The 25239-nt window shown below is 40.4% G+C and overlaps 1 protein-coding gene across 8 annotated transcripts in view; it reads left to right on the plus strand.

Moving 5' to 3' along the window:
- Positions 1 to 25239, plus strand: part of TIAM2 (TIAM Rac1 associated GEF 2) — a 273941-nt gene that overhangs the window by 157247 nt on the left and 91455 nt on the right. For 6 of the 8 annotated variants that reach the window (XM_019479734.2, XM_019479735.2, XM_019479733.2 and 3 more), the window contains 4 exons: positions 9076 to 9261; positions 10699 to 10845; positions 14885 to 14947; positions 22837 to 23004. In XM_019479734.2, coding sequence (XP_019335279.1) covers positions 9076 to 9261; positions 10699 to 10845; positions 14885 to 14947; positions 22837 to 23004 — 564 coding nt within the window. Of the gene's footprint in view, positions 1 to 3138; positions 3208 to 9075; positions 9262 to 10698; positions 10846 to 14884; positions 14948 to 22836; positions 23005 to 25239 lie in introns of those variants that run through there. The other 2 variants (XM_019479737.2, XM_014596747.3) reach the window with 2 other exon arrangements.

A 25239-nucleotide genomic window follows, 5' to 3' on the forward strand; every position in this document is an offset into this window, starting at 1 on the left:
AGAGAATTTTTTGTGCATTTGTTTTTGTTCATTTTAATCCTTGGGGCATTAGCAGATTTGCTTTCACAAGTTTTGGTCTGCAGAAAAGTATCCTGTAGGGCAGGGGTTTTCAACCTCTTTGGAGCAGTGTACTCCTGGCAGCTGGATGTGGAGCAGTGTACCCCCTGGCAGCCAGATGTGGAATGGGGGGAGGAGTGGGGCATGGTCGAATATGGAGCAGTGGCAGCTGCTGCGTACGAGCTTCCCTCGACCCCTGTGTCCGGCTAGGCATGTGGCACCTGCGCAGCAGCGCAGTATGGTGTGTGGCGGCCTTCTCAAGTACCCCCAGTTCACAACCCCTGCTGTAGGGCCAAATCATGCCCTGCTTATTCATTCAGATAAGTCCACTGAAATCAATTGTGTTAGGAAGCAGCACTCAGCACACAGAAATAGTTTGGTGCATGGACTGGACCTAGTGCTAGCACAGCAGGCCAGTCAGGGGCATGCATAGCACATAGGGCACGCACTGCATGTGGACCTGTGCTGGCTCTGTACGCAAGCTGCATGCAGTGTGCAGGGCTGATCCAGGGCATATGCTGCATGAGCATGCTGGACTGGCCTTGCCTGCTGGTTCTGGTGTGTGGGACTGGTCTGTGGATCTGATCTGGCCTGCAGGCCAGCCTTGTGCCCCTCATCTGGCCCCGCAGGGCTAGAGGAGTTTGACACCCTTGATCTGCAATATGATAAATGACAATAAAAGTCTTTGTCTAGAACACTGTAGCAACTGCTAAGGACTATGAATTGGCATATATCCTGGATGCTATTGCAAGCATCTTTGTCTTCACTTAGCTCATCTCATGGTATCATCTGGTTGTGATTTTACATCTGGTGGGAAAATCTGTTAATAGATTTGGCACTGATTTAGGCAACACATCTACTTGTGACATAAGAACAATCCTCACTGTCAAACAACAAGGAAAAACTTATTTTCCAAGTTGCCATCATTTTGTGCTGCAGCTACTAAAACCTACTTCTCATAAACTGAAATTTCTACTGCAAAAATAATTTCTTGCCTAACAGTTTAATCATATTCACTTTGCCCTTCCAGTGATCCTCAGCCCAAATCTTTCATGCTCCTTGTTCTCATCTTTGAGACTTGCCACAACTGAATTTTCTCTGATCTTTGCTTTCCCTCGCCTTCTCATTGCAGCTTTATTCACACCATTCAAGATACTTGCTTTGATTCCCCTCTTTGTGTCTTTTTTCCCATTCACATCAGAATCCTTTCCTTCATGCTGTTTCCTAAACCTGGAACTTTCTACTAGGTACCATGCCTCATTCCTCTCTTCGTTTAACTCCCTTCTCAAAAGCCACTTTTCCCAGGGGCTTACAAAACCTTGTGAGATTTTTCTGAAATCAGGATCAGGGATTTGCGTGTCATTGATTCACTTGTTTTTCCATGTGACCAGGTAGTCTTGCTTTCTTTACTTTTCCCTTGCCTACACCTGATCATGGGTGAGAAGAAAGCTAAAAATGTTTTTGACTTCTCAAAATCCTCTTATGGCATATAGAGCTAGCTCAGGTATCCACCCTGCCACCTCTGTTTTCCTCCTTCTCCTTAATTTGTTCCCAACTATTGCTTGCTGTATCCATTTTTTACTTCTTTCCTTAAAAATATTCTAAATAGGATAGCATATTGGTTTAATACAGTTACATTTTCTTACTTCAGTCCATCCTCCTACTAAGGTCATTGGGAAACTTTACCTTACTCAGTTTCAAAGCAGAATAAGGACTGCAGCATCTAGCATATGGACAGTAAATTTAGCGTGTTAGACCAGGTCTCACACTACTTTTGAAGTTGTTCTTCATATTGTAAGTTTTCCCCTTTAGTCTTCAAGTGAATAAATCCTGGACAGGAAGAATTATCATAATTTAAAAGGTTCTGACAAATAGCAGCTGGTATTGGTTCATGGTCTCCAATTGGTTCCAGGCATCCCTGGTTTTGATAAGACTACAAGAGCATCCCAGAATTCCCTCCCCACAGCTTTTCCTAATGCCATTAAATGTAACATCACGATTAGTGGTGCCTTTGGAATTGATTAACTGACATCCTGCAGGACTGATAAATGCTATAATTTAATCATTTCTCCTGAATGTCCTGCCATTTTACCTCACTCATCTTTATTTTTGTATATGCAACCCTTTTGGCAGGCACTGGTCAGCAGCAACAAGGGCCAGGTTCAATTTTGGGGTACTAAATATATTTTATCTTGGCTCAAAGCTCCACCCAGACTACCTGGGAAACATTAGTTGGATTACTGGGGTGTCTCACATAAACAAAACCCTTTCCTCGCAAGTAGTATAAACACAAACACTCAAATTTATTACATAAAATAAAACAAAACAACCCCCCCCATTAAATATAATTATAAAACACTATTATCTACAAAACAAAGTCTATAGGTAGCACCTTCTTGGGGAAGCACACCCATACCCAGGCAGTCTGGGACTTGGGACTCCCCAATGTGTAGTTCCAGGGGCCTGCACCCCTATACCTGTACTTCAGCAAGGGGCTGGAGGGGGGGCCCACACTGGAGAGTCCTGAGCTGCTCCTTGGGTTCACTGTGCCACAGGGAGCTGCTTGAAAGTGTGGGCCACATTTCAGTCTTCTCCCAACCAATCTGCCTGAATCTGCCTCTGCTTCCTCTGGCCAGTGAAGCCAGAGGGTTTTACACATTTCCCCCAGATATAGCCCCAGCTTGCCATGCGCTGAGCACATGGCCAGAACAACTGAGGCCATCTTGCCCCCATAGAAACATACAGACACAAACCCTGCCCCCATAATATATGACCCTGTGCGTCTGTGTCTGTGGGTGGGTGTTACGTATGTTATGTTACAATTACTTTATCTTTGATTGTAAGCCATTCTGAGCCATTTTTAGGGAAGGGCAGCATATAAGTCTAATAAATAATTAGTATTTGTGTATAAATACATTTTTGGAAAGAAGTTTAATGAGTCATTTGAAGGGGCCTAAGAAATGGCGATGCTTCTATTGCATTGATTTTTGAGAATGAGGGTTGGATTCTGAATTTAATTAGGGCCCATGAAAATCTCTCTTTTTTTTTTTTTAACAATGGGACTTTTTTTTTTAAAGAACTCAAGTTGGTTTCATCTTACTTCCACTGAAAATATCCATTGACTTCAGCAGGAGCGAAGTTAAACTAAAGGTAAACATTTTGGGGCAAGTCGCTCTTGACGATTCCACTTTTAGTAGGTGTAAAGACAAATCTGAGCTGCTGGTATTTGGAGACAAGAGGGTTGCAAAACATCATACTATATGTCCAGGAGGTAGAGTGGAATGCTGTTTCCCTCTTTATGTATAAATGTCAGATTTCCAGTCACGTAAGTGGCATTTTAACACTATTGTGAAGGTAGTGTTTCTATTTTTCCCAGCAGAGTGGCCATGTAAGTGTAAACTGAATATGTACAGTAAGCTACACTGGCCAGGCATATCTGTGCACACATTTTGGATAGGTACCTGTGTCTAGATCATGAAACTATAGCTGGTCAGAAACCATGACTAGTGGGTGGGATACAGAGTGACCCCCATGTTTTAGTCCCACTATCTATCTGAGCAGTCAAGACCTTTGCCCAAATAGCAGAAGATATAGGTTCTCCCCAAAAGGGCTGTGGATCTGCTTCTCTCTTCCTGGCACAGTACTCTAACCACCATGCCACAATCTATGCATCATTCAGACCCCTCTTTGGCTTGGGGGGGGGTTTCAAAATGAGAAGGAAATATGTTGGAATGGAAGGTAGAGAGCAAACCAGAATGGGTCAGTAGGGTGGCCACTGATCTGGATAGGAGTGGATCTTGGGTTCTAGCCTGGACCCTTGCTTCCCACAGTGGCAGAAACATCACCACCAAACTGTTTTCCATCTGTTTTATCCAATAATGGACTTAAATGTAAGGGGTAGTGGCTTAACCTCAAAAGGAGGGCTAGAGAGGGGTCAGGAAAATTTGTGGCCTGATACTTAAAGCACCATGCTGCCAAGTCAGAGACTGATTTAAACTCCCTCTAGATAAAAGGGGCCTCAGGTCTTCTGCTTCCTGCTCAAGTACCCTAACCACTTAGCTCTTCCTGCACTTCTTCTTTAGACATGAAAGGAAATAAAATTCTGCCTGTAATGGCAGATTGAAAAATACCATACTAAGGTTGTTTAATGAGAAATACTAAAATAAGGAACTTTCAAAATGAAGGCTAGTGATAGCTCCCCTTTCTGTTTATGGATTTATTTTGTGCATAAGAAGACCCGTTTTAAATTATGTTTGTGGTGAGATTTCTTGGGGTGTTTTTCTTATATGAATGGTGTGTGACCTGTCTCTCTCCCCTTCATGAGCATTGCACGTCTCCCTCTCTGATCTTTAGTGACCTCTCTTTTGGGCTTGAAAAACATACATTCAAGGAACTTTATTCTTTTAAATATGTTTTCTTTCTGGATTTCCATAACACAGATGATAATGTTGTGATCTCAAATGATCTGAGCTGGCATATCTGCTTTTTCCCTACTCCCCCCCCCCCCAAAATAAAAAAATTTCAGCCTGTTTTTGCATATTTTTGTAGCTGTTCATAGAAGCAGGTAAGTGTAATTAGTATAGCAGTTAGTGAATTCTTGTGTGAGGAAAGGAGAAGGAAAAAAATGAACACAGAATATGTGATGTCTCACTCAATTCCTGTTGAGTGTTTATCACTTCATTATCAGAAAGGTGAGAGACTTAAAGGGCCTTGATTCACTGCTTCATTATTCCATTTTTCATCAATGAAATTAAAAAATTGCACCGACAAAACCAGTAGCAAACTGAAACCTTTCTGCTACCTACAGGAAAAAAACACTCCACACCTAACCCCAGACACTTCTAGGTCATTCACAAACATTTTTTCTAGTGCCTCTACTTGTGGAATATTTTCAATAGCAGAAAGAGACTAAAAATTCCATTACCGTGGGAAATGATTAATTTTCCCCCTCAAGAATTGCAACCTTGACATGTTGGAGAGGCTTGTGCACTACCAGGAATCATGAGATTAATGCCAATTGGAATCTTGTACTTCCAGTAGGGTTGCCCATGGCAGCAAGGCTGAGAGTGAGTTTTCACGCACACAGTGTTTAATAAATAAATACATTTCTAAAGGTTTTCAGTAGTGGAGCAAGCTAATGAAGGAGGGTATTCTTCACAGTGGCTTCAAAGTTGGATGCAAAGGACGCAGCAGAATCAAAACTTCTGGTCATCTAGGGTACCTATATACATGCTCTGATGCATTTTAGTTAGAATATGTTGGATCAGATCAAGTCTTCTGAAGCTTTCCAGTTAGAACGTTCCAGCATGCCTCACCATCACATGTATTCAGCGTCCCGTATTTCAAAATAGTGGTGGGGGTGCTTTAATTAAAACTTGTTGAATGAGCTTTAGTTAAAGTGCCCCTGTGGCCATTTTGAAATGTGGGATGCTGGATACACTTGATGCTGTGGCATTTTACGTAGAGTGACTGTCTGGGAGCTGCTTTAATTAAAATGCCTCTCCCCCCACCTTGGAGTTTGTGTATAGACACCCCTAGTTTTTCCTTGCCATTGGATTAAGGTTTCTTTATGAAGTATCATGTGGTTGCTCATGTGCAATGGCACCCTATATTAAAATAAGATATGCTCAGGCATCAGGCATTAAAATAAGACATAGTTGCATCATAGCAAGTTGTGTGGCAAGTCCTATGGGTTAGTGGTGACAGGGGCAGGTACTAGTGATTACCGGAAGTTCCTAGTCATGGACCTACACAGAAGCAATAATTATATGGTGGTCATTTTGTACACAGAACAGAGCTGCTTGGTTGCTTCTGTGAAGCCTATGAAATGTTTGTACTTACAGTCAAGTTCACTGAAGTCAAGGCACTTTACCAACACACCTCAAACCAACCAGCTGCTCCTCTGCATATGACAATTAGAAGACAGTCCATGGAGAACGTTAAGCATTGACCATGCCTGGGAAAGCCGCCTTTTCCAAAAAGTAAACGTAGATGATGGTATTTAACACTGGATAGAATCTGTCTGTGCTGCCTTTGGACGTCTCTGAAATCATATATTGGATGGTCATGACTTCAGGACCCAAACCGATCTTCTCATCTACCAGGCTGTTGCTGTCCTTGCCCTATGGATTTGAAACTTGGACAACACATCAGAAATACCTGAAAACCTTGGAATGTTACCAACAGCAATGTCTTTTGAAAATCCTCTATCATTTGGAGGGGCAGAAGAATGAACACCAGCCTTCTGTAAACATCACCAGCTTTAAAACCATGTTTATATGCATCAGCTCTGTTGGGCAGGATAAGGATGCCTGAGAACTAGCTCATGAAATAAGTCCTATACTCCTAATTCATTGATGGTCACTGCTCTAGAAGTGGGTGAAAGAAGAGATTCAAGGACACCTTGATGGCCAATCTGAAGAAATGCAATATTAACATCAATACCTGGGCAACTCATGCACTGAATTGTCCCCAGTGGCACTGTGATGTCTGACAAGGTATAGATCATGTCCAGTAAACTCATTTCATTATGGAGGCAGATAGACATGAGACGTACAGGGAAAAAGCTGTGACCTGACATCACCAAGGTATACTCCTGTCTCCTAGAACTATCTGCCATGTCTGCAGTCAGACATGAGGATCTTGGATTGTCATCTCCAGACACACTGATGACTTCCCTATTTACTGGAGGACTGTCATCCTTGTATCGAGGGACTGCCACCACCACCAGTTATTTTTCTCACTTCAGTAAAACTTGCCTATTCAAGTAAATATGTGCAGAAAACAATATGGGTTATATGTCAAATGTACAGCAACATACCCAACTCCTTTTAAAAATCTTCACAAGCCCTAGTGTAGGTATGCTACTCCATTGGAAATGGGGAGGGGACATGTGCCAGTGAGACTTTCTCCATTTTCAAACGTCATTGTAAAAATGCACAATTTGGGTAACCCTTGATGTAGAAGAAATAAGGCAGCAGTTTGGCAAGAGCAGGAATTAAGCAAAGATGCAGTTTTTAAGATGATCTTTTAATAGGTTATAACAAACATGAAATAGCATACTAATTTTAAAATAGATATGCAGCTTCTGCAAAAATGTCCATTTAATTTTGTTCATAATCATTCCCTTGGTTATTGTAGCTTTAAAGTGATACTGTAACCATGATGGTCTGGAAATTATGAGAGCGAGAAAAGCCATACGGTCCCTAAGATCTAACAAAAACTAGTAATCAAACCAGCAGACAAAGGTGGATCTGTAATACCAGAATTCACTTTGGAACTGGAAAACATCATCAATCTCTCGCATTTCCTTAGTTATGTCATTTGTGGCTCTGTCATTTTCAAAGTAATAGTGACTGGGAAGAGGTGACTTGTCTGTGAATGATCTTGGAAACAGAGCAGTGTTACTACCAAAAAAAGCAAAAACTAACAAAAAAATGGAGGGGAGATTATGGCATCTTTACTGGATTATGTATGTGCATTCCTCCTGAAATGCTGCATGCAGAGCAGAATGCAGGAGCCAAGAGAATTCAGCTATGTGATGTACTGGACTGGCAAGTTGTTCATTTCTTTTGCTCTTTTATGACATTACAAGAAACTAACCAGATTTCATTTAAGCTCCAACATACATAGTATGTTGAACACTCATACATAAGTATGTTGAACACTCAATACACCTAAGATTTTGGGTGCCCACCTCACCTTGTGGGCAATAAAAGATAATTGCTCAGACTCCCATTTTGACTGTTGTCAATTTCAGATATGATTTGCCTAGGAACATGCCTTGAATTCTACCCCCCCGATACCTCCATGGCTCTCAATCCCTGTGAAAATTAAGATGCATCAGTTTTAAGATGTGAAATCAGTGCATGTATATTCAAGTATGTTAAACTTTGGCTTAAATCCTGACCATCCCATTAAATGCTAAGATTCAGGGATCTAAAGTTACTTTACTCTTGAAGGAGACCATCTCTAGGGGGTTATAACAAACTTTATTTATCTTGTGCCCATTGACTTAACACCTTTAGTTGATTTACCTTGTCTTTTCAGTGTTTCCCTTAATTATGTCCTGTAGTTCCCTGTTTATACATGGCCTAAGAATGTCATGGCTAATTTTGCAAAATACAACTTTTGTAATTTTTGCAAAATGCCTTTTTTCTGTTGAGTCACTGAATACTTATAGACTAACTTATGTGATAGTTGAACACATTCTACCTACGGTTATGCAGGCTCTAACTTTAAATTTAGCCTGTTATATTCAGCATCCAGACTTATATTTGGGTCTTCCTTTTGAAATGTATCTAAATACCTATTTGAACACCTTAATTCAGGATATGGATAACTGACTTTGTTTAAAAAGTTAACTCATGGCATGCACATGTATATCTCTGTGTATATACATTTGTTTAATATTGTGTTAAATATGCATCCTTGCTATGGACTGAGTACTATATGTTGCTATCTAATGTATTTAGCTCACATTAACAATCTTATTAAGTATAGGCAATATCTTTCCTATTACTACAGAAAAGGACCATTAATATTTGTGTTCGCTATTTTAACTATTTAATTTGGGGATGGGATAGTTGATAGGAATAGTAATTAAAGACCAAAAAAAGACCTCAGTCATGCTACTTAACTTATTTAATTAGCTGAGCCATGCAGTTTTGCTTTTGGGCACCCCAAGATAGAATTGAAGCTCATAAAAATAAGGAGAACAAAATTAATCTTTCTTTTTGAAACATCACAAACCACAAGGATTTGTTTTTATGTAATGACTTCTGTGTTCACGATACATTCATCTTGTCAGTATGTATTCAAGACCACCAGCTTCATTTTATTTCAAGTCATCTTTTAAGTTATGGTAACACAAGATAACTGGATGTGTTTTGGCAGGGGGAAAACTAATCTAATCCATGTACCACCAGATGAAAGTAATTTACTAGGGGTTTGCGGAAGAGCTCAAATTTTCAGTGTAACCCACAATGACATTTTGTTCCTCTCTTTATATCTAAACAGATCCAGCAATGGGAGCAGAACCTGGAGAAATTTAACATGGATCTCTTCAGAATGCGTTGCTACCTGGCAAGCCTGCAGGGAGGGGAGCTACCAAACCCAAAGAGTCTTCTGGCTGCTGCCAGCCGTCCCTCGAAACTGGCACTAGGGCGGCTGGGTATCTTCTCTGTCTCATCCTTCCATGCATTGGTGAGCCTAAATGCATTTTACATGGCTACCACACAAAGGGATCTTTAGCTTATCATTGGTGACCTATTTGTCTGAAGTGTATAGACAGCATAATTCACTCGTACCCGTGTATGTACCCTGACTCGGAAACCCACTACTTTATAAAGAAACTGGCCTGTTCCTTGGCTGCAAATAATTTTCTTGGCCAGAGGCAGACCCTGGGACCCAGGATGTCTCTGGCTATGCTGTTTCTTCTGCTGCAAATTTGATGACTCCAGAAAATGCCTAGGCTTATTTCGGCTGTTGTCTGAAAAACAATTGAGATTCTAGCCCTCTATTTGCAGAGATAGACTTCAAAATTGTTAGCTGAAGGTTTGCCATTGTGATTTGTCTTTTTTTAACCCTAAAATTCATGGGCCACCTTATAGATTACCTAAATGACTTAAACTGGGGTGTGAGCTGAAGCCAGTATTTCCAAATCTGACTCCGGTGTTTGGCCCCCCAGTGCTGATCTGCTGACAGCTTAAAAAGACCTAAGAAAAGTGCTGAGCACTTGCCATCAGTGGTCCCCCACCACAAACAGGGAGCTATCTAAAATTGCATCACTTTTCAAAGTTGTTGCCTGGGTCTTTAAAGAAGGATGAGACGGATCCACACCTCAGTTGGTGTGAATTGTCATTACTCTTTTGACTTCTATGGAGCTATGACAGCTCACTCTGGCTGAAGGTTGGCCCCAGTTTTTTGAACTCTACTAAAAAATCCTAAGGGTGATCTCAGCAGGCAGGAGTTAGATCATGCTTGTTGTGATATGTAATGGGAAGGAATTTTGAAGGTCTAGTCTGGGGGCATAGTTATCTCTCTTGGTATCCATGTGGTTTTCAATATTACAACATGCTGGTATGTTTGAGACTTATGGGTTTTCCTCCTTGAAATTTCACATCAAAATCACTGCTTTTCTTTCTTTTCCATCTTCTTTGCAGTAACTTTTACAACTGCTCAGCTGTGGTTCAGCACAGTCATATAGACGCATCTGAACTAGCTCTGGAACATATATTTTTGTTAGCATATGGCTCCACCTGTGATAGGTCTCAGAAGTAGTAATTGGTTTAGGTGAAGCACTGTATTAACATGGCTATGCTAGTTTTGGGACCTGAACTAATATCTTTGCATGATATTGTACTAGTATCTGGAGACATAATGCATCCTGAGCTAAAACAGGTGTCTCCTTATGGCATTATACAGTTACACCCTTATGATAGATTATTAGGGAGAAGTATATTGTATCATTTTCTTCCCTACCTGAACATAAAATAGATGACAACAAAGAAATATTTGCTAATACCAAAAGGAATAGTAGTAGTACAGAAGATTTGATACCCCAGTGCTTCATATTGATCCCATGATTCCTTTGCGGTTACCTTTGTTGTTTTTTGAATACCTGTATATGTGTTGAACTAGATCTGCTCCCGGGATGAGGCTGCTCTCAGGAAACGGACCCTATCTCTGTCACAGAGAGTACGAAGCAAGAAGGGTTTGTTTTCTTCACTCAAAGGGCTAGACACATTGGCAAGAAAGGGAAGAGAGAAACGGCCTTCAATAAACCAGGTAAATGCCAGATGTTGGGATCCAGGTACGTTTAAAAGCATTAACGTTGCTGCTGCTATCATCATCATCATTGCCACATTGTACAAGGCACTGTACAAAGGTAGAGTAGCAGACTGTTCCTGCCCCAAGGAATGTGTAGTCTGCATGGATTAGACAGCTCAGGGTGGGGAAGGGGACTGTTTTGTAAATAACATTGTGGTAATTTCAGATTGCCAGGTGTAGGTTGTGGAATTGGGAAAATTTTGGCCCACTGGCTACCAACGCATCATCAGTGCAGACCCAAAGGATTCCCTTCTGGGTCTGAATTGCTTTCAAGCAAGCACAGACTCTTCGGGGCATGGCCTTTCCCTTTGCTTTCTGCCCAGATAAGGGCCACTCTCGTGAAAGTGCCACAGCGTCTCGTGTATCCGTGTCTTCGCAATTCAAAATGGCAGCGGGGGTGCTTTAACTAAAGCTTGTCAAATGAGCTTTAATTAAAGTGCTGCAACCACCATTTTGAAGCATGGGGACACTGATGCACAAGAGCTGGATGCTAGCTGCAGCGTGCTAATTAGCATGCTCCCACAGTCTTGATTAATCAAGTTTGCTCCAATGCACTGTAATTACAGCATATTGGATTAACCTCCCTGCACGTCTACAGGCACATATAGACATAAAAAGCAGGATGGATGCTGCTACCAAAATGAGAAGGTTATCGTGACATAGGAGGTCCATATTTTCAGCTGGTGTAAAGCTATGCCAATTTATACCAACTAAAGAACTAGCAGAGGTGTAGTGTTTTTGTTTTGTTTCTGGTTTTGGTTTTTTGATATCTTTTTTTTTTTTTTGAGTTGTGTAGGCATCAAATGATGTGAGGAAGTATCCTCAAAAGCTTAGCCACTTACACTGTCACTAAAAGAGAGAGAGAGAAAGAGATTAAGTTGTGGGTTATGAAAACTATGGACAGAGATCACCTGCTAGTGTTTCTGTAATTGATAGTCTGTCAGCATGTTCAATATAAATTCTATTTTACACGGGTTTATTAATCTGCCAGAAAAACAAAATGAAACATGAAGCAAAAGTTCAAGCCCAAATTAATTTGTTTTAAATATAATAAATCTGCAACCTCTGCATCTGGGGATGCCAGGCTCATGCACACATTTGGGACATTACCATATTGATTGCTTTTTGTCATGCTTCTTGCCAAACAAAACTGCATGGGTCATTCATTAGGTCATGTTAAGTGTTCCTGTTATTCCCTTGTCTTGTGTGTTTTTTTGGTTTTTTTGTTTTTATTAACCAAAACTCCCTGATTTGGTGGTTGAAAATTGGCTGCTCTGAACGCATAGTAGTATGTTGTTTTCAGAATATTTTAAACATGTCTATCCATATTTATGTCACAACAGCCCCAGAATTGATGCAACAAATTTAATGTGGCAGAGTAACATTTCTGGGCTTTCTGATCTAGTGCTTCATATGCTAAGTTGATAAATATTTATCTGTGCAATGGACTGATATTATAGATTATTGGGTAATGGTAAGGTGTTTTAGTAGCTCAGCGATGTGCTTTTATGATGAAGGTCAGAAGAAGAGAAGCTCGGGTTACCCTCTCTGTGGCAGGAAGAATCATTTGAGGAAGGCTGTTCCCTTGGGGAGATTCCCCCCCCCCCCCCCCCCCACACACACACACACATGCTGTCCCATCAGGGGGTTCCCTCCACACTTGCAGGCAAGGCTGTGAGGCCCAAACCTGATGGATCCCCTGAGTATCACAGGATATAGGACATACAGGACAGAGAGAGTGGCTGCATGAATCCCTACACTCCTCTCAGCTAAGCTGCTCCCCCTCTCTATCCAGATTTTGTACATAACCATATCTTCATATGCTCCAGACTCCGGGAATAAGCCTCCCCTTGGATTCAGAGGATAGGGAGATTGTCACCAGGACAGCTGAATTCTGCCCATTCTGCATAGAAGAAGGGCACACTTAAACACTGGACAGGAAGGGCCACCTCTACATTGCACCTGGGGACAAAGGCTAGAGACTTCTTGCACCCCTTTCCTGATGAGAATGAGAACCATGGCCTGGGGCAAGTTTGCTGTAAATAAACAACAGTTTTCACCCACAAGCTGAGACTTTTTTTTTTTTTATGTATTGCATATTTTTATTTCAAATTTTGCTGTAAAAATAAGAACATATAAATACTACATCTGATATATCAGTAATTCTGTAACTGTTTCATGTCTATAAAAGCAAAGAATTTAAGAGCATAGGCTGAAACTTTGACCCATTGACCCTCATGGAAGTTTCATAATGTCATATAGTTGATATAATATATATTTACCTTCTGGTCCCCATCCTATGTTCCTTATACATCCAGTGAAGTCAGTGGGAATTTGGGTGGGTTAAGGAGAGAATGTAATTTTTTTACTCTGAATTTCCATGCTTTCTGTGGATTGAATTAAGGGTTGTGTGTCAAGCTGAATGCAGTTGTTTTTAAAACACCTTGACCTCAAGATCAGATAACACTCTATTGAGCCTTTTGCTTTCATTTATCTTGAGTCCAAATTTATTTCATCTTATTAGCTCAGAGTGCCTACTAAGAAGATTTCCAGGGGACACTTAATTCAATGAGGTGACTAGGCTTTTCTTCTGACCTTATTTAGAAACTAGTCAGATAGAGAAGCTTAATCCTAGCAGATGGGTGTTAGGCTCATGCTATCCCAAGCTTCTTACACAGTTATCCGTGTCTCTGATTCCAGCTGTTCCAAAATTGCCAACTGTGTTGAAAGATATAAGAAAAAAAAAATAGATACTTTGAATACAGGAAAGGAGTTTGATAAGCAGTGCTCCTTGTTTACATTTTCCAAACTGAGTCCTGTTTGAGACCACCAAGAGGAGAAAGGTTGCCTTGGTTATCATATGGCTGTAGCTGAATTGACAAAAGAATACAGAATTTTAAAACTCACTTTAATATTAAATTTTGATAGCCAACCTGTTCAGATCCTTAGCTAGGATGTTTAATAGCAAAAGAGGGCATACTATTTACAACTGCCTTTTTAGGGGCAGGTAAGGCCATGAAGGAATTATGTGTGTCTGTCTTAAATATTTTTATGACCTTCATCACAGTAGTACCTGGATTTATGCATAAAGATTAATTGAATTATTTTTTAATATTCACAATATTTCTGTAAGTACATTACCCCTGCATTACAGATGTGGAACTTCAGCCTTAATTTCTTTAAGGCCTCACTTCTTTATGTGTAAAACTGAGCTAATACGGAGTTTCTTATTGGAACATTTTTTTTTCAACCCTCTATCAACAAAGCTAGGTTTCTCTTGCTCCCATCATCCCATTGTTCAGGTAGGGATAAGAAAAAAAACCATAAGCTGATCCGTTGCAAGAAACCACAACATTGTTTTAAAACAGTTTTAAATAATATGTTGATTCAAAGGTATACAAGTTATTAGAGCCCAAAAGAGGGAGTTAGTGACTGTAGTCTATTATATATGTGTGTATCCTCACAAGATATTTTCTTCAACTTGTAACTATTTAGGGAGCTTTTCTACTGCCAAATATATTCTGTCAGTAAAACAGTAACATGTTGTAAAAATGATCTCTGCTTAAGCTGTTTTGTTGATGTATTTATATTCCCCTAGCTTTCATCTTTGTTTATGTAGATGAAATTTAGATTAGGTTCCAATATAGCTAAAATGTTACAAAAGATTTTAGGGGTGTAGGTTGTAGGCGTGTTGGTCTAAGGACATAGGCAGACAAGATTATTTGGGTAAATCTGATATCTTTTATTAGACCAACTCAGATATTTGGAAAAAATTCTTCTTCACAAGCTTTCTGTGCACACACCAACTGCAGATGCTTCCTCAGCCTGATAAAGGGTGTTTGTGCCTAAAAGCTTGCATAAAAGATTTTTTTTCCAACTATTTGAGTTGGTATAGTAAAAGATATCAGATTTAGCCATAGAACCTTGTCTACAAAAGATTTTATTAATTTGTCTGATTTTTATTTTTTTTTAATCTATATGTTTTTATTTTAATTAGATTTTTGATTCAACTGGAGGGTATGGATTTGCTGGCACTCAGAATGCAGGCAATTCTACAGAGGTAAGATAAGTGAAACTTTGTACTGAACTATCAGACTTGGTTTTAAATTTCCAGATTCAACTGAGAATCAAAAGCACAGCTAATATTAGATGGTGTAGTCATGATTTGGTTTAAAAATTCATAATGAAAAAACTCCAATCAGATATTTTAAATGTGCAACACAACATTTTTTCTCAACTAAAACTCCCTATGCCATCCTGATCTCTACTGGTATATACCTATCTATAGGTTTGTGTGAAAGAGAATCAATAAGGACTTTATCTGGGAGCATCTTTTTTTGTAATGTAGCAAAACCTGGGCTGTTGTTGGATTTTTATTTCCATTTGTTTTAGATAAGTGAGAGCCAAACTTTATTGGCTGTTTGATGATAGTTGTAAGATACACTAAGAATTTATAAAATATAGTACTGAATGTTGATAGATAGCATTAAGATGAGTTATAGCACTTTCCATCTTTTTCTCCTGAGGCTTGTGCAGATATTCTTCTCTATTTAAAGATTGGATTGTTTCTGCATAGTTGTCCAGGCCTAGTAGGGTAGAATCAAATGTAAAAATCTGTGTAAGTGCCACTTAGTGACACTTACCCATGTGAAAGGAAGAGTAGAATTTCACCAAGACTTAAATATATAGCAAGAGAAATGTCAGATCTGCTGAAGAATGCCTTGTATTCGAAAGCTTGTCTAACTATATCCCAACCATGCAGCTTCTTCAATAAAAGATCTCACCCACAAAGAAAGATCTCCTTCTTGTCTGTAGCAGGAAAAATAGGGTTTTCTTTAGGTGTGATCCTGTTCCACTCTGCTCAAATACCTGAAAAAATGTTATTGTAAAAGATGTGATCATCTCATCATCACATTTTGCTGCTTTAATTCAAAGGCTAAGTTGAAGGCACATTACAAAAGTAAGCACATGTAGTTGTTTTTCAAGGGCTTGAGTAGGATGGAATAGGATTGCACTAAAATAAGTAAGTGTCTATTTAGGGTGAAGTTTCGCATTACACCTAGACCATACTAAGGGCACTTAAAACACGAGTGTCTGCATGTTAAAGCTCGTTAACTCATATGAAGTGCCCTCTGAGCATCTGAGTTACTCCACTTAATGTGAGGGTGAACTCTGGGCTGTGCTACCTAGATCATGTTAGGGAAACTTCAGTCTGCTCTATGGAGATAAATGATCAATTTGCAATCCTCCAGCATCCTAGTGTGTGCTGTGTCCGGCCTTCTGCACTCCCCTGAACAAGTATAGAGCCCAGGTGTCCTGGCTCCTTGCCATACCCCTGCTCATCAGCCCTTTAGTTGCAAGTCAGAGCTGTGCAGGCAAGAAATGGTTAGAGTTGCTCACAGCAGATTCTAACTTTAACACCACTTAACATTCCTCAGATTTAGTATGGTCTAAGTATAATGTGTCAGTTCACCTGTATTAGATGCCTAATAGGTGGAATGGGTCCTTTATCTGATAAAGAAACTTTTATCTAGTGTTAATATGCTTAAAACCATAGGTGTAAGATGACTTATCTTTTCAAACCCCAAATTTGTTTGTTAGATGGCCAAATTAATATCAAATGTCATCCTTCCTAAAAGATTGGATTAAAAGAGAAATGTGGCTAGGATAACTTCTCATCAGAAATATAGGTTGATGTGATGACTAGAACTTTACACAAATTGTCACCTGTTAACTGTGGGTAGGTTTCCACATTAAAATGAAATCCGAGTGAGATTGAAGGAAGAAACCTCTATTGTTAGCATGCAGAACTCCTGGAATGAATAATTTTTTGCCTGGATTTGTAGTGTGCAAGGAGAGGACCTCACTATTCAAACTTGCTTTTGTGTGAGCAAGGCTTAGGACAAAGTCAGCTGTCATAATTGAGGAAAATTTGTTGACAATGCTGTAATAACAGCATTAGCAGTAGCTACCATTTCTCATAAAGTCTTTCCAAGGGACTCTGAGAGATGTGCCACTACTTGGCACCAGAATTCCATGGCTCCAATTTGTTTAGATCTTACTTTTATTCCCTTAATTTCAGTACTTTTCCCTGTTTCTTCCTTCCGTTCATTCCCTGGACCAGATCATCCCCTAATCTGGTTTTAAGTTTTAATCAACTAAAAAGAAATTATGCCACAGAACTATTCTCCTTAGATTAAATTTGTGTACCTAGTATTAGAAGCAGTAAAAATCTGCATTTAAAATATAACATTACACTTAGAAATGATTAACTATAATGAAAAGTTGTAATGTATCTCTCTGGGCTAGATAACATTTGAGGCTTCATGAAAAGGCTTATTATCTCTCATTTTATGCTGTGCTTTCATGTCTTATGACCTATATGGTTTACTCATGATGGGAAAGTATTCATTTAGTGGCCAGTTAATAAAGAAATAGAAATATGTATCTCCATAAATTAAGTAAAAGTTATACCACAGTGGCAGACTTTTCCCAGTATCAGTGCCTAACCCATTAGTGCTATTTTGTCTACAGCAAATTCTCTGACTTGTGTGTTTTTTGAAAAATTATGAAAATAACTGCATTCTTTCAGCTGTTATAAACTGTTGCCTGATACTTCCCATCCCATTATCTTAGCCATATACTTTTGGGGAGGGGGAATATTTAAAATCACCCCTGTCATCAAAATAAAATTTAATTATATAGAATTTTTTTAACCAAGTTGTCCCCTACAAAGAAGCCAGAGAATTTCCTTCAAATTATGATCTTGGGTGTGGTGAGTTTCATCTCCTTTCCCACATCCTGCCTGTCCTGCCTGTCCCACATTCTGTCCTGTAAGGGACAGAAAGTGACAGAAACCGATTACAACACAAAGATTTGTTAGAAAAAATAATACAGGGTTTTGGCTCCTCAACCCAGAGAAAGATTTCCTGAAATCCCTTTTGATGCTGTGCCTCTGTATTGCTTTAGGTTTGCATGGCAGCATGAAACTATAATGCTGCTGAAGCTCCTGACTTCAGTTCCCAACCATCAAGACTGAAGTTGGGCAGGGAGGTTGGACCAGTGCAGAGGGCTACCCTGAGTAAACTACTATTGATTTACACCCCTGGGAATTATGCGCAGAAACATTTCAAATTATGCAAAAATAATTGCATATATATTTTTTATGAATTATACTAAGTATAACACTTTGAACCTTCTTTAGAAATATGTGCAGGTACTTGTGTGGGGAGGTGTGGGTGTGGGGTGTGTGTATGTGTAGGGGTGGTTGTGAAGGTGTGGGGTGTGTATGTGTAGGGGGGGTTGTGAAGATGTGGGGCTGTATGGGGTTTGTGGGGGTTGTGGAGGAGTGTGGGGGGTTATGTTTGGGGCTTGTGGGTGAGTGTGGGTATGGGAGTGTGTAGGGTTTGTGGGGGAGAGGGTGGGGCTTGTGGGTGGGTGCAGGCGCCCCTGCCACATGCCACTCCCTCCCACACTGTACACAGCCCCATCTGCACAGCCCCTGCCGCTGGCAGGCCCTTGGGGCACTCCTGGCCACAGCAGGCAGAGGCCCTGGTGGCGTGCTGCTCTGGTGCATCCTGGGGGCTGCATGTGTTGGCATGGAGCCAGTCCGGTTCAGCCTGCTGGCAAGCACCTTCAGGCCAGACAGTGCTGGCTCCATGCCAGCACATGGGGCTTGTAGCACTGCAGGTGGGAACTACATGTAGCTCCAGGCACTCGGTTCCAGCTGTGCACCACCGGGGCTCTGTTTGCCTTGGCCAGGAACGTCCCAGTGGCCCGCCATTGGCTGCTACCACAAGCTGCGGAGCCTGTGCACCATGAGATGGGGGCATGTGGCAGTGGGGCCCGCACCCACCCCGCTCTTGGAGGCAGGTGCTTCTGTTCCCATTTACCAGCTACACCCCATGGAGTGATGCAACATTATACGATTATGTGCAGTCATACATTTTACATACAAAATTACACAGGTGCATAATTTCCTGTGGTGTAACTGATTCACATCAACAGTATCTCATGCAGATAAGCAATCTTTGGCTGGGAGGAGAATGTTGGATGTCCTCAAGCCGTACAACAGCTGTCCTGCTCCCCCACGTACACAGAACCTGAACCATGCTGAGCACCTATTAAGGGTTTTTGGAGAAGTTACAGAAACAGAAAAATCTATGGCCCTTTGCCATTTCATACCCCATTTGCTGGTTCTGGGTCCTTTACTGCTGCAGAGGGAGACAAATAATCCAAAATCCAAGTCCTTTGGCTAAATTGTTAGACGGGCAGGGGAAGGGGAATTGTTTTGTTTTAAGAAGGTTAACTATAGCTTCTGCTTTTTTTTTTTAACAAGATCCCAGCATTCTGATGAATCATGCAATGGTTCAGAACTGATTCATTGCAAGTATAAAACCATTAAGATTGGAATCAGCCCAGTTTCATTAGCTGGTTAAAAAACAAAATACAAAACCCAAAATGGAATCATGCTCTTTATAAGATGCTATCAAATAAAATTAATACCAGTAGTAGAGTGCATTTTTTCTAACATGTTGCTTGCGAAAGTTATGTCAACAAACAGACAAAGGCCAGGGAAATAATGAAGTAACCACCTGATTCTCAAGCAACATGTGGCACAATGTGTGACATGTGCCAGGACATGTGCACTGTTGCTGGAAATTTGGATGGGTTGTTATAACTTAATGTGGCAACGAATGAATGAACTATTGTAGTATTAGTCATTGCAGTCATAACAGAAAAAATCACTCGGTGTCAGAATTTCTGAGGTGGAAAATGTGGATGAAGCAATGGCATCTTGACTGCGGCTAAGGAATATATTATAATTTAATAAGAAAGACTTAACAAAAACTGAGTAATGCCTATGTTTGGTAATCAGTGTTCACAGCAAACATGATTTTGAATCCATAACTTGTTACATTGATTTAAAAAAACCTTCCAAGTTATGTAATTAAAGGGGTAAAGAGGGTGATGCCTATAAAGTCTGTTTTCTTCCACTTTACTCTCCTACTGTTTTGTATCCTAGCACTCAATGCATGCAGAATCTTTATAATGGACAAATTAAAGGGCTGCTGTTGATTTCTTGTTAATAATCTACTTGGAATTGCTAGAGGCATCTTCTTAGTTAACATACCATGTTACTTCTATTTTCACTCCAGGAAGTACATTGAAAATTACTGGTTTGACACATTATATCAGGACTGTTAACTTTTGCAGTTCATCTTTCTTGCTTAATTTCTGTTCTGTTATTTGCATATTGAAAGGAACTTATAGCTGAGTCCTAACTTCTTGATTCCGGGTGCTTTCTGATATACGCACTGTTCTATAGGAGTTGTCCTATAATATTGCAACTGTTCCATAGTAGGGGTGCACAGCCCCCAGCCTGCAAGGTCACATTTGGCCTATGGAGCCATGTCCTCTGACCTGAGGGGCTCCCCAAGGGTCCAGAAATCTGGCAGTGGAGGTGCAATAGCAATTAACGCTGATACTTCTCCCCCGCTGCCAAATTTCCAAGCTCCACATGGCTGGATCAGCCCTATGTAGAGGGATCTGGCCCATTCCTGTGCACCTGAATCAAGCACAGGATTGAGCCCACAAACTGGTTCCAGTCTATGGACCAACCTGGCAATGGTCACTTAACCATTTACTTCAATAATATGACTCGTTTTTTTTTAAATGTGCTGTTACTGTAGGATGACTATAATGGAGAGATGACAATTTATGCCAACCCATGAGTCTAGTCCATAACATCATATTCTATACAGTAGATAACCATTAAGAATGTTCGATATTTTTTTTTCAAATGACATCAACTCAGTATTGTACCGTGCTCAAAAATTGTATGTTAAAAACATTGCTCCTTATAACATTATTATTGCAGTTCCAAATGTCTAGTTGGCTGCCCCCCGCATTCATGGATAATGTGGTAATTACAGTAGTTTGGCTGTTCGAGATATCATTTTCACTGTCATGTTTATCATTCAGAAAAACAAAATAATAACAGTTATGCTGTTCCCCTTAGTCAAGTGTCCTCAGTATGTTTGTTGCTATGCCAACAGAGAAGGAAATACAATCTGTGACCAAAACAGATACAGTATAAGCCTTCTTTTCTAGTGCTCAGTACAGTCCTGTCCTGGGGTTGCATTGCCCAAAAGGTGCACCAGGAAGAACTAAATCTGTGAGGGTTTCCAAGTGTGCAGAGTAAGTGTATGTACTTCTACACCTTTCCTGCAGATATGGACAACTTTTCTAGCTGATGGGAAAGAAGTATGCCTACTTTTAGCCCTCCTGCTTTGAGGTAGCCATGGAAAAATTGTGCATTTATGTATTCTAGATTTAACCTGTTTTTAGCTGGGTCTCTTTCCTTGTACCCTTACTCATCCTCTCTTATAGACATTTACATGGCCAAGCCACAATCTGGACCCATGGTCCAGCCACAATCTGGCCAGGAATTCAAATGTCTAATAGCTGGAAAAAGTGCCAGTGCAGCTATATGTGTTTTCTTTTCTGCCTTGTTAGTTCATTTTGAACTTTCAAGCAAAAAATGCAAGCCAGAAGAAAGTGCATCAAGACAGGAAAGAGAATAATAGAGAAACAATATTTAAAAGAATACATTGCCCCAATCTCTTGTATACATTTACACAGAGTGGTTTTGTCATGCATTATTGTCCATGACAAAATCAATACAATTCATCAGATGTTTTTCATGTTTGATGTTGGACCAAACTTGAATTAGAAACTAGGTAATGATAAATTAAATACTTTACACTACTTAACAAACAATACAATACTGTAGAGTAGGTAGAGTTAGGAGTAATTTATTTCCATGTCATTACCTTCTTACGTTGTTTCAATGACGTTCCTTGCTCCACAGTGCTCTCTGCTGGGAGATTTACCATCTTATCCTTTCTTATTAGCAATATAGTAGTCCATTAATATCTTTTTTTGTATGAATTGTTTGATTAACCACTTACTTAACTGTTTGATCCTATTTTGGTCTTATTTCTATTTGATTGCATATAGATGTGTATGTCTTTCTACACTAAATTAAACTACTGTAGATGCAGGGGATTGGATTACATGACTTCAATCATATCACACTTTCTCAAGAGGAATCCTGGACTCAAGTCCTTGATAGCATAGAACAGGGGTGTCGAACTCATCTGGCCCACAGTTTTGCTGGGCTGGATTGGGCCCATGGATCCTCTTTCTCCCCCACCATACCTGATCCATAGCTGCTTCAGGACTGCTCTGGGTCTGGGACCCACAATACATAGGGCACAGAGTGGCAGCCACACTGCCCATGGTGGCCAACCTAGCAGCTCTGGGACTGCTGCATACAGCACCTGTTCCAACTAGTCCAGGACCCGTGCTTCGCACAGAGCCTGGGGGTAACATATGCAGGACAAGTCCCAGACCAGTGGAAATGGGCACTTTGTGTGGTACACATGCACATGGTGTTGAGCAGTCCACCTGGGGCAGACACTGTTTGAGGCGCGGCTGTCACTGGCTGGACAGCACCACATGGCACTGATTTCAGCTGCTCTGGGATCCATGCCATATGCAGCATGGCTCCCAGACCACCTGGAACAGCCACTGGATCTAGGATGCTAGGGGAAGGGAAAGGAGAAGAGGATGGGGGTCTATGGGCCTGATCCAGCCCACAAGTTGGCTCCATGCCATGGGCACATGCCATGTCTGATCAGACCCAGGGGCAGCACCAGGGGCTGGATGGCAGGGGCTGGATGGCACAATCTGCAGGGAGGATCCAGCCTGTGGGCCATACATGTGACATCCCTGGTACAGAAGAACTGGTGTAGAAATTTTGTCCTTGTCACAATACTGTTTCTAAATATAGGTACCATACACCCTGGTAGCAGACCTACAGTGTAATGTATTATTGAGATTTCTATATCTTTACATGCTGTACATTTCCCCCTTTATTTTCAGCAGCAAGTCAATGAACTTCTGAATGTTTACTGCTCAGCACCAGAGAATGGCCAGAAGGAGAGCACGTGGGAAATCCAGACGTATGTTCACTTCTCAGATAGCCAAGGAGTCACATTAACTCTCAAGCCAGAACACAGGGTGGAAGATGTTTTGTCTATGGCCTGCAAGGTATGGAGCTTTCATACCTGAAAGCATCTGGCTAATAATAGTAGGCTTAAAAAAGGGCTTCAGTATTCACATGGTGTATCAATTATTTTAATGTTGTAATCAAGTATCTAAGCCAGTATCTGAGTCCCAGTGTCTCTGTATATACACCTCAGCTTTTCCTATAGTCCTATTATGTGCACAGTAGAACTGAGGCAGGAATGCTAGGGGGAGCTTTTTAAGCCCTGATGCCCAAGCTAGCTTATAGCCAGAGTCCGTTGAAGGAGCAGTGATAATCTCTAACCATGAGAGCTCTTGATCTGTGTCCCATCCCCTTCACGTCAGGGTCATTACAACCAAGAGAATCCCTGATCCATACAGAGAAGCTATAGAGGGAGGATGGTGATTAGTCAAGTTATTTCAGTGTCATAATGGCTCCACTATGAGCTAAGGTAATCTGTTAGCCTGGAGTGGTATTCTGTAATGCGTGTAAATGTAAAAATTGGATACCATGCATCCTAATAATCTTACTTAATTAAAACCCAAATTTTCTCAAATAGAAATACTTAAGACTTAGTTTCATTATAACTCATAGAAAGGTGAGAAATCCATTAAAATTATTCTGTTAAGATTGTAACAAAGAAGACTGAAGCATATGTGAATTTCTGAAAGGGTCATATTTTTAAACTGGGTCACAGAGTGACTTGGAACATACAAAATTCAGTAGGTACACAGAAAGTCAATGTTGTGATTGAGGGGGGAGGATATGCTGTAATTTTCATGGTGAAAAAACTGAATCATTGTTTTTGGACAAAATGGAACATAGTCACGAGCAGCACCTCCTTAACACTAAAAATAGCTTAGGACTTTCTGATACCGACAGACTGAATGTGAATGAATTTATGAATCAACCTATTTTCAAAATTATAGTCGGGAATAAAAGAAATTGGGAAACATTAAACATCAGTTTAAGTCATGTTATTTGGCAAATGACACATCATGTTTACCTTACCCTCAACCCCTGCCCAATAGAAATCAAACAAACAAACAATCTCTATCTCTCAAGCAACCATCTTTTGGCATAGACCAGTGTGACATTCTAAAGATGCTGATTTACTTGGTTAAAGTTTAAGAGTTTCAGAACTTCTGATAGACGAATGGTCATACTAAGCTGATATCTATATGTAGTAACATCTTAGGAAAGAAATAATGGTAATAGTATTTTTTTTAAAGGCATTATCTCTTTTTTTCTAAGTCAGGGCAAAGGCAATGCTTTAGCTAAGTAACAATGCATCTAATATAACTTTAATAAAAAAAAATCTTGTTCACATTAATCCTTGTTCCTACTGGATCATGGAGAAGTAATTTAATTTAGTGTCTGGTTTGCAGTTATACCACTTGCAAAAAAGAAATAAAGGAAGAAAGTCATATAAGATTTTGGTTGACCACCAGGTGGTATGATAGAGCTGAAACTTTTGGAAATGAATAGCTACTGTAAAAGAGAGAAGTTCTACTAATAATAGGATACAGGTCTTAAATTAAATGATGAGTTCAATTACTTGCTGCCTTGAGTATGTTCTTCTAAAAGATCTGTCACCTGTAAACAACACCTCCCCTCCCCCACCCTTTTCCCCCATACTTTTTTGTTAGGTCTGTCACCTGAAATATTTGCTAGTAAGGTGCAAATTATGAGGGGGGGCAATTTTAAACTTCCCCCCCCCTTCTGTGTGTACAGCTTTTCATATACATTATCTAATGATGACTCCTTTCTCTTGCATCTTTCCTGGTTCTTTTCTGTCTTACTTTTCATTCTGCTTTTGGAAAAATAAATCTTGGATTGGCAACCCTGTTTGACTGCAGCAGTAGTTTTACACCGTGTTGTCTCCACCCCAGGGTTCCTCTACTCATCCCCATACCCTGATGCCCTGTTCCCTTTGTCCTGGCATGGACCCCTACCTACCTCCTCTTCCCCCCTACCCGGCCTGCAGCTGTATCCTGACTGCATTATCTCCCTTATAGCTACAAGGTGAGTAGCTGCTAGAGAGGGGGTGGCCAGAGCAACGTAGCTCCAGTACACAATTGGGGATAGGGTGAGCCACAGAGCCCTGATGAGAACTTAGACTGCTGCACTCCTGCTCAGACACCAGGTGGTGCTGTTCTGCTCTGTCTGTGCATTTAAGCTCTATGTTTCTTAGTTTTTATGGATGGCTCCATTTTTTTTAATGGACTATATGAACAAGAATTTTTTGCCCTAATTTT

This window comes from Alligator mississippiensis, chromosome 1 (assembly GCF_030867095.1).
Source record: "Alligator mississippiensis isolate rAllMis1 chromosome 1, rAllMis1, whole genome shotgun sequence".
In the NCBI taxonomy this organism is placed as follows: domain Eukaryota; kingdom Metazoa; phylum Chordata; order Crocodylia; family Alligatoridae; genus Alligator; species Alligator mississippiensis.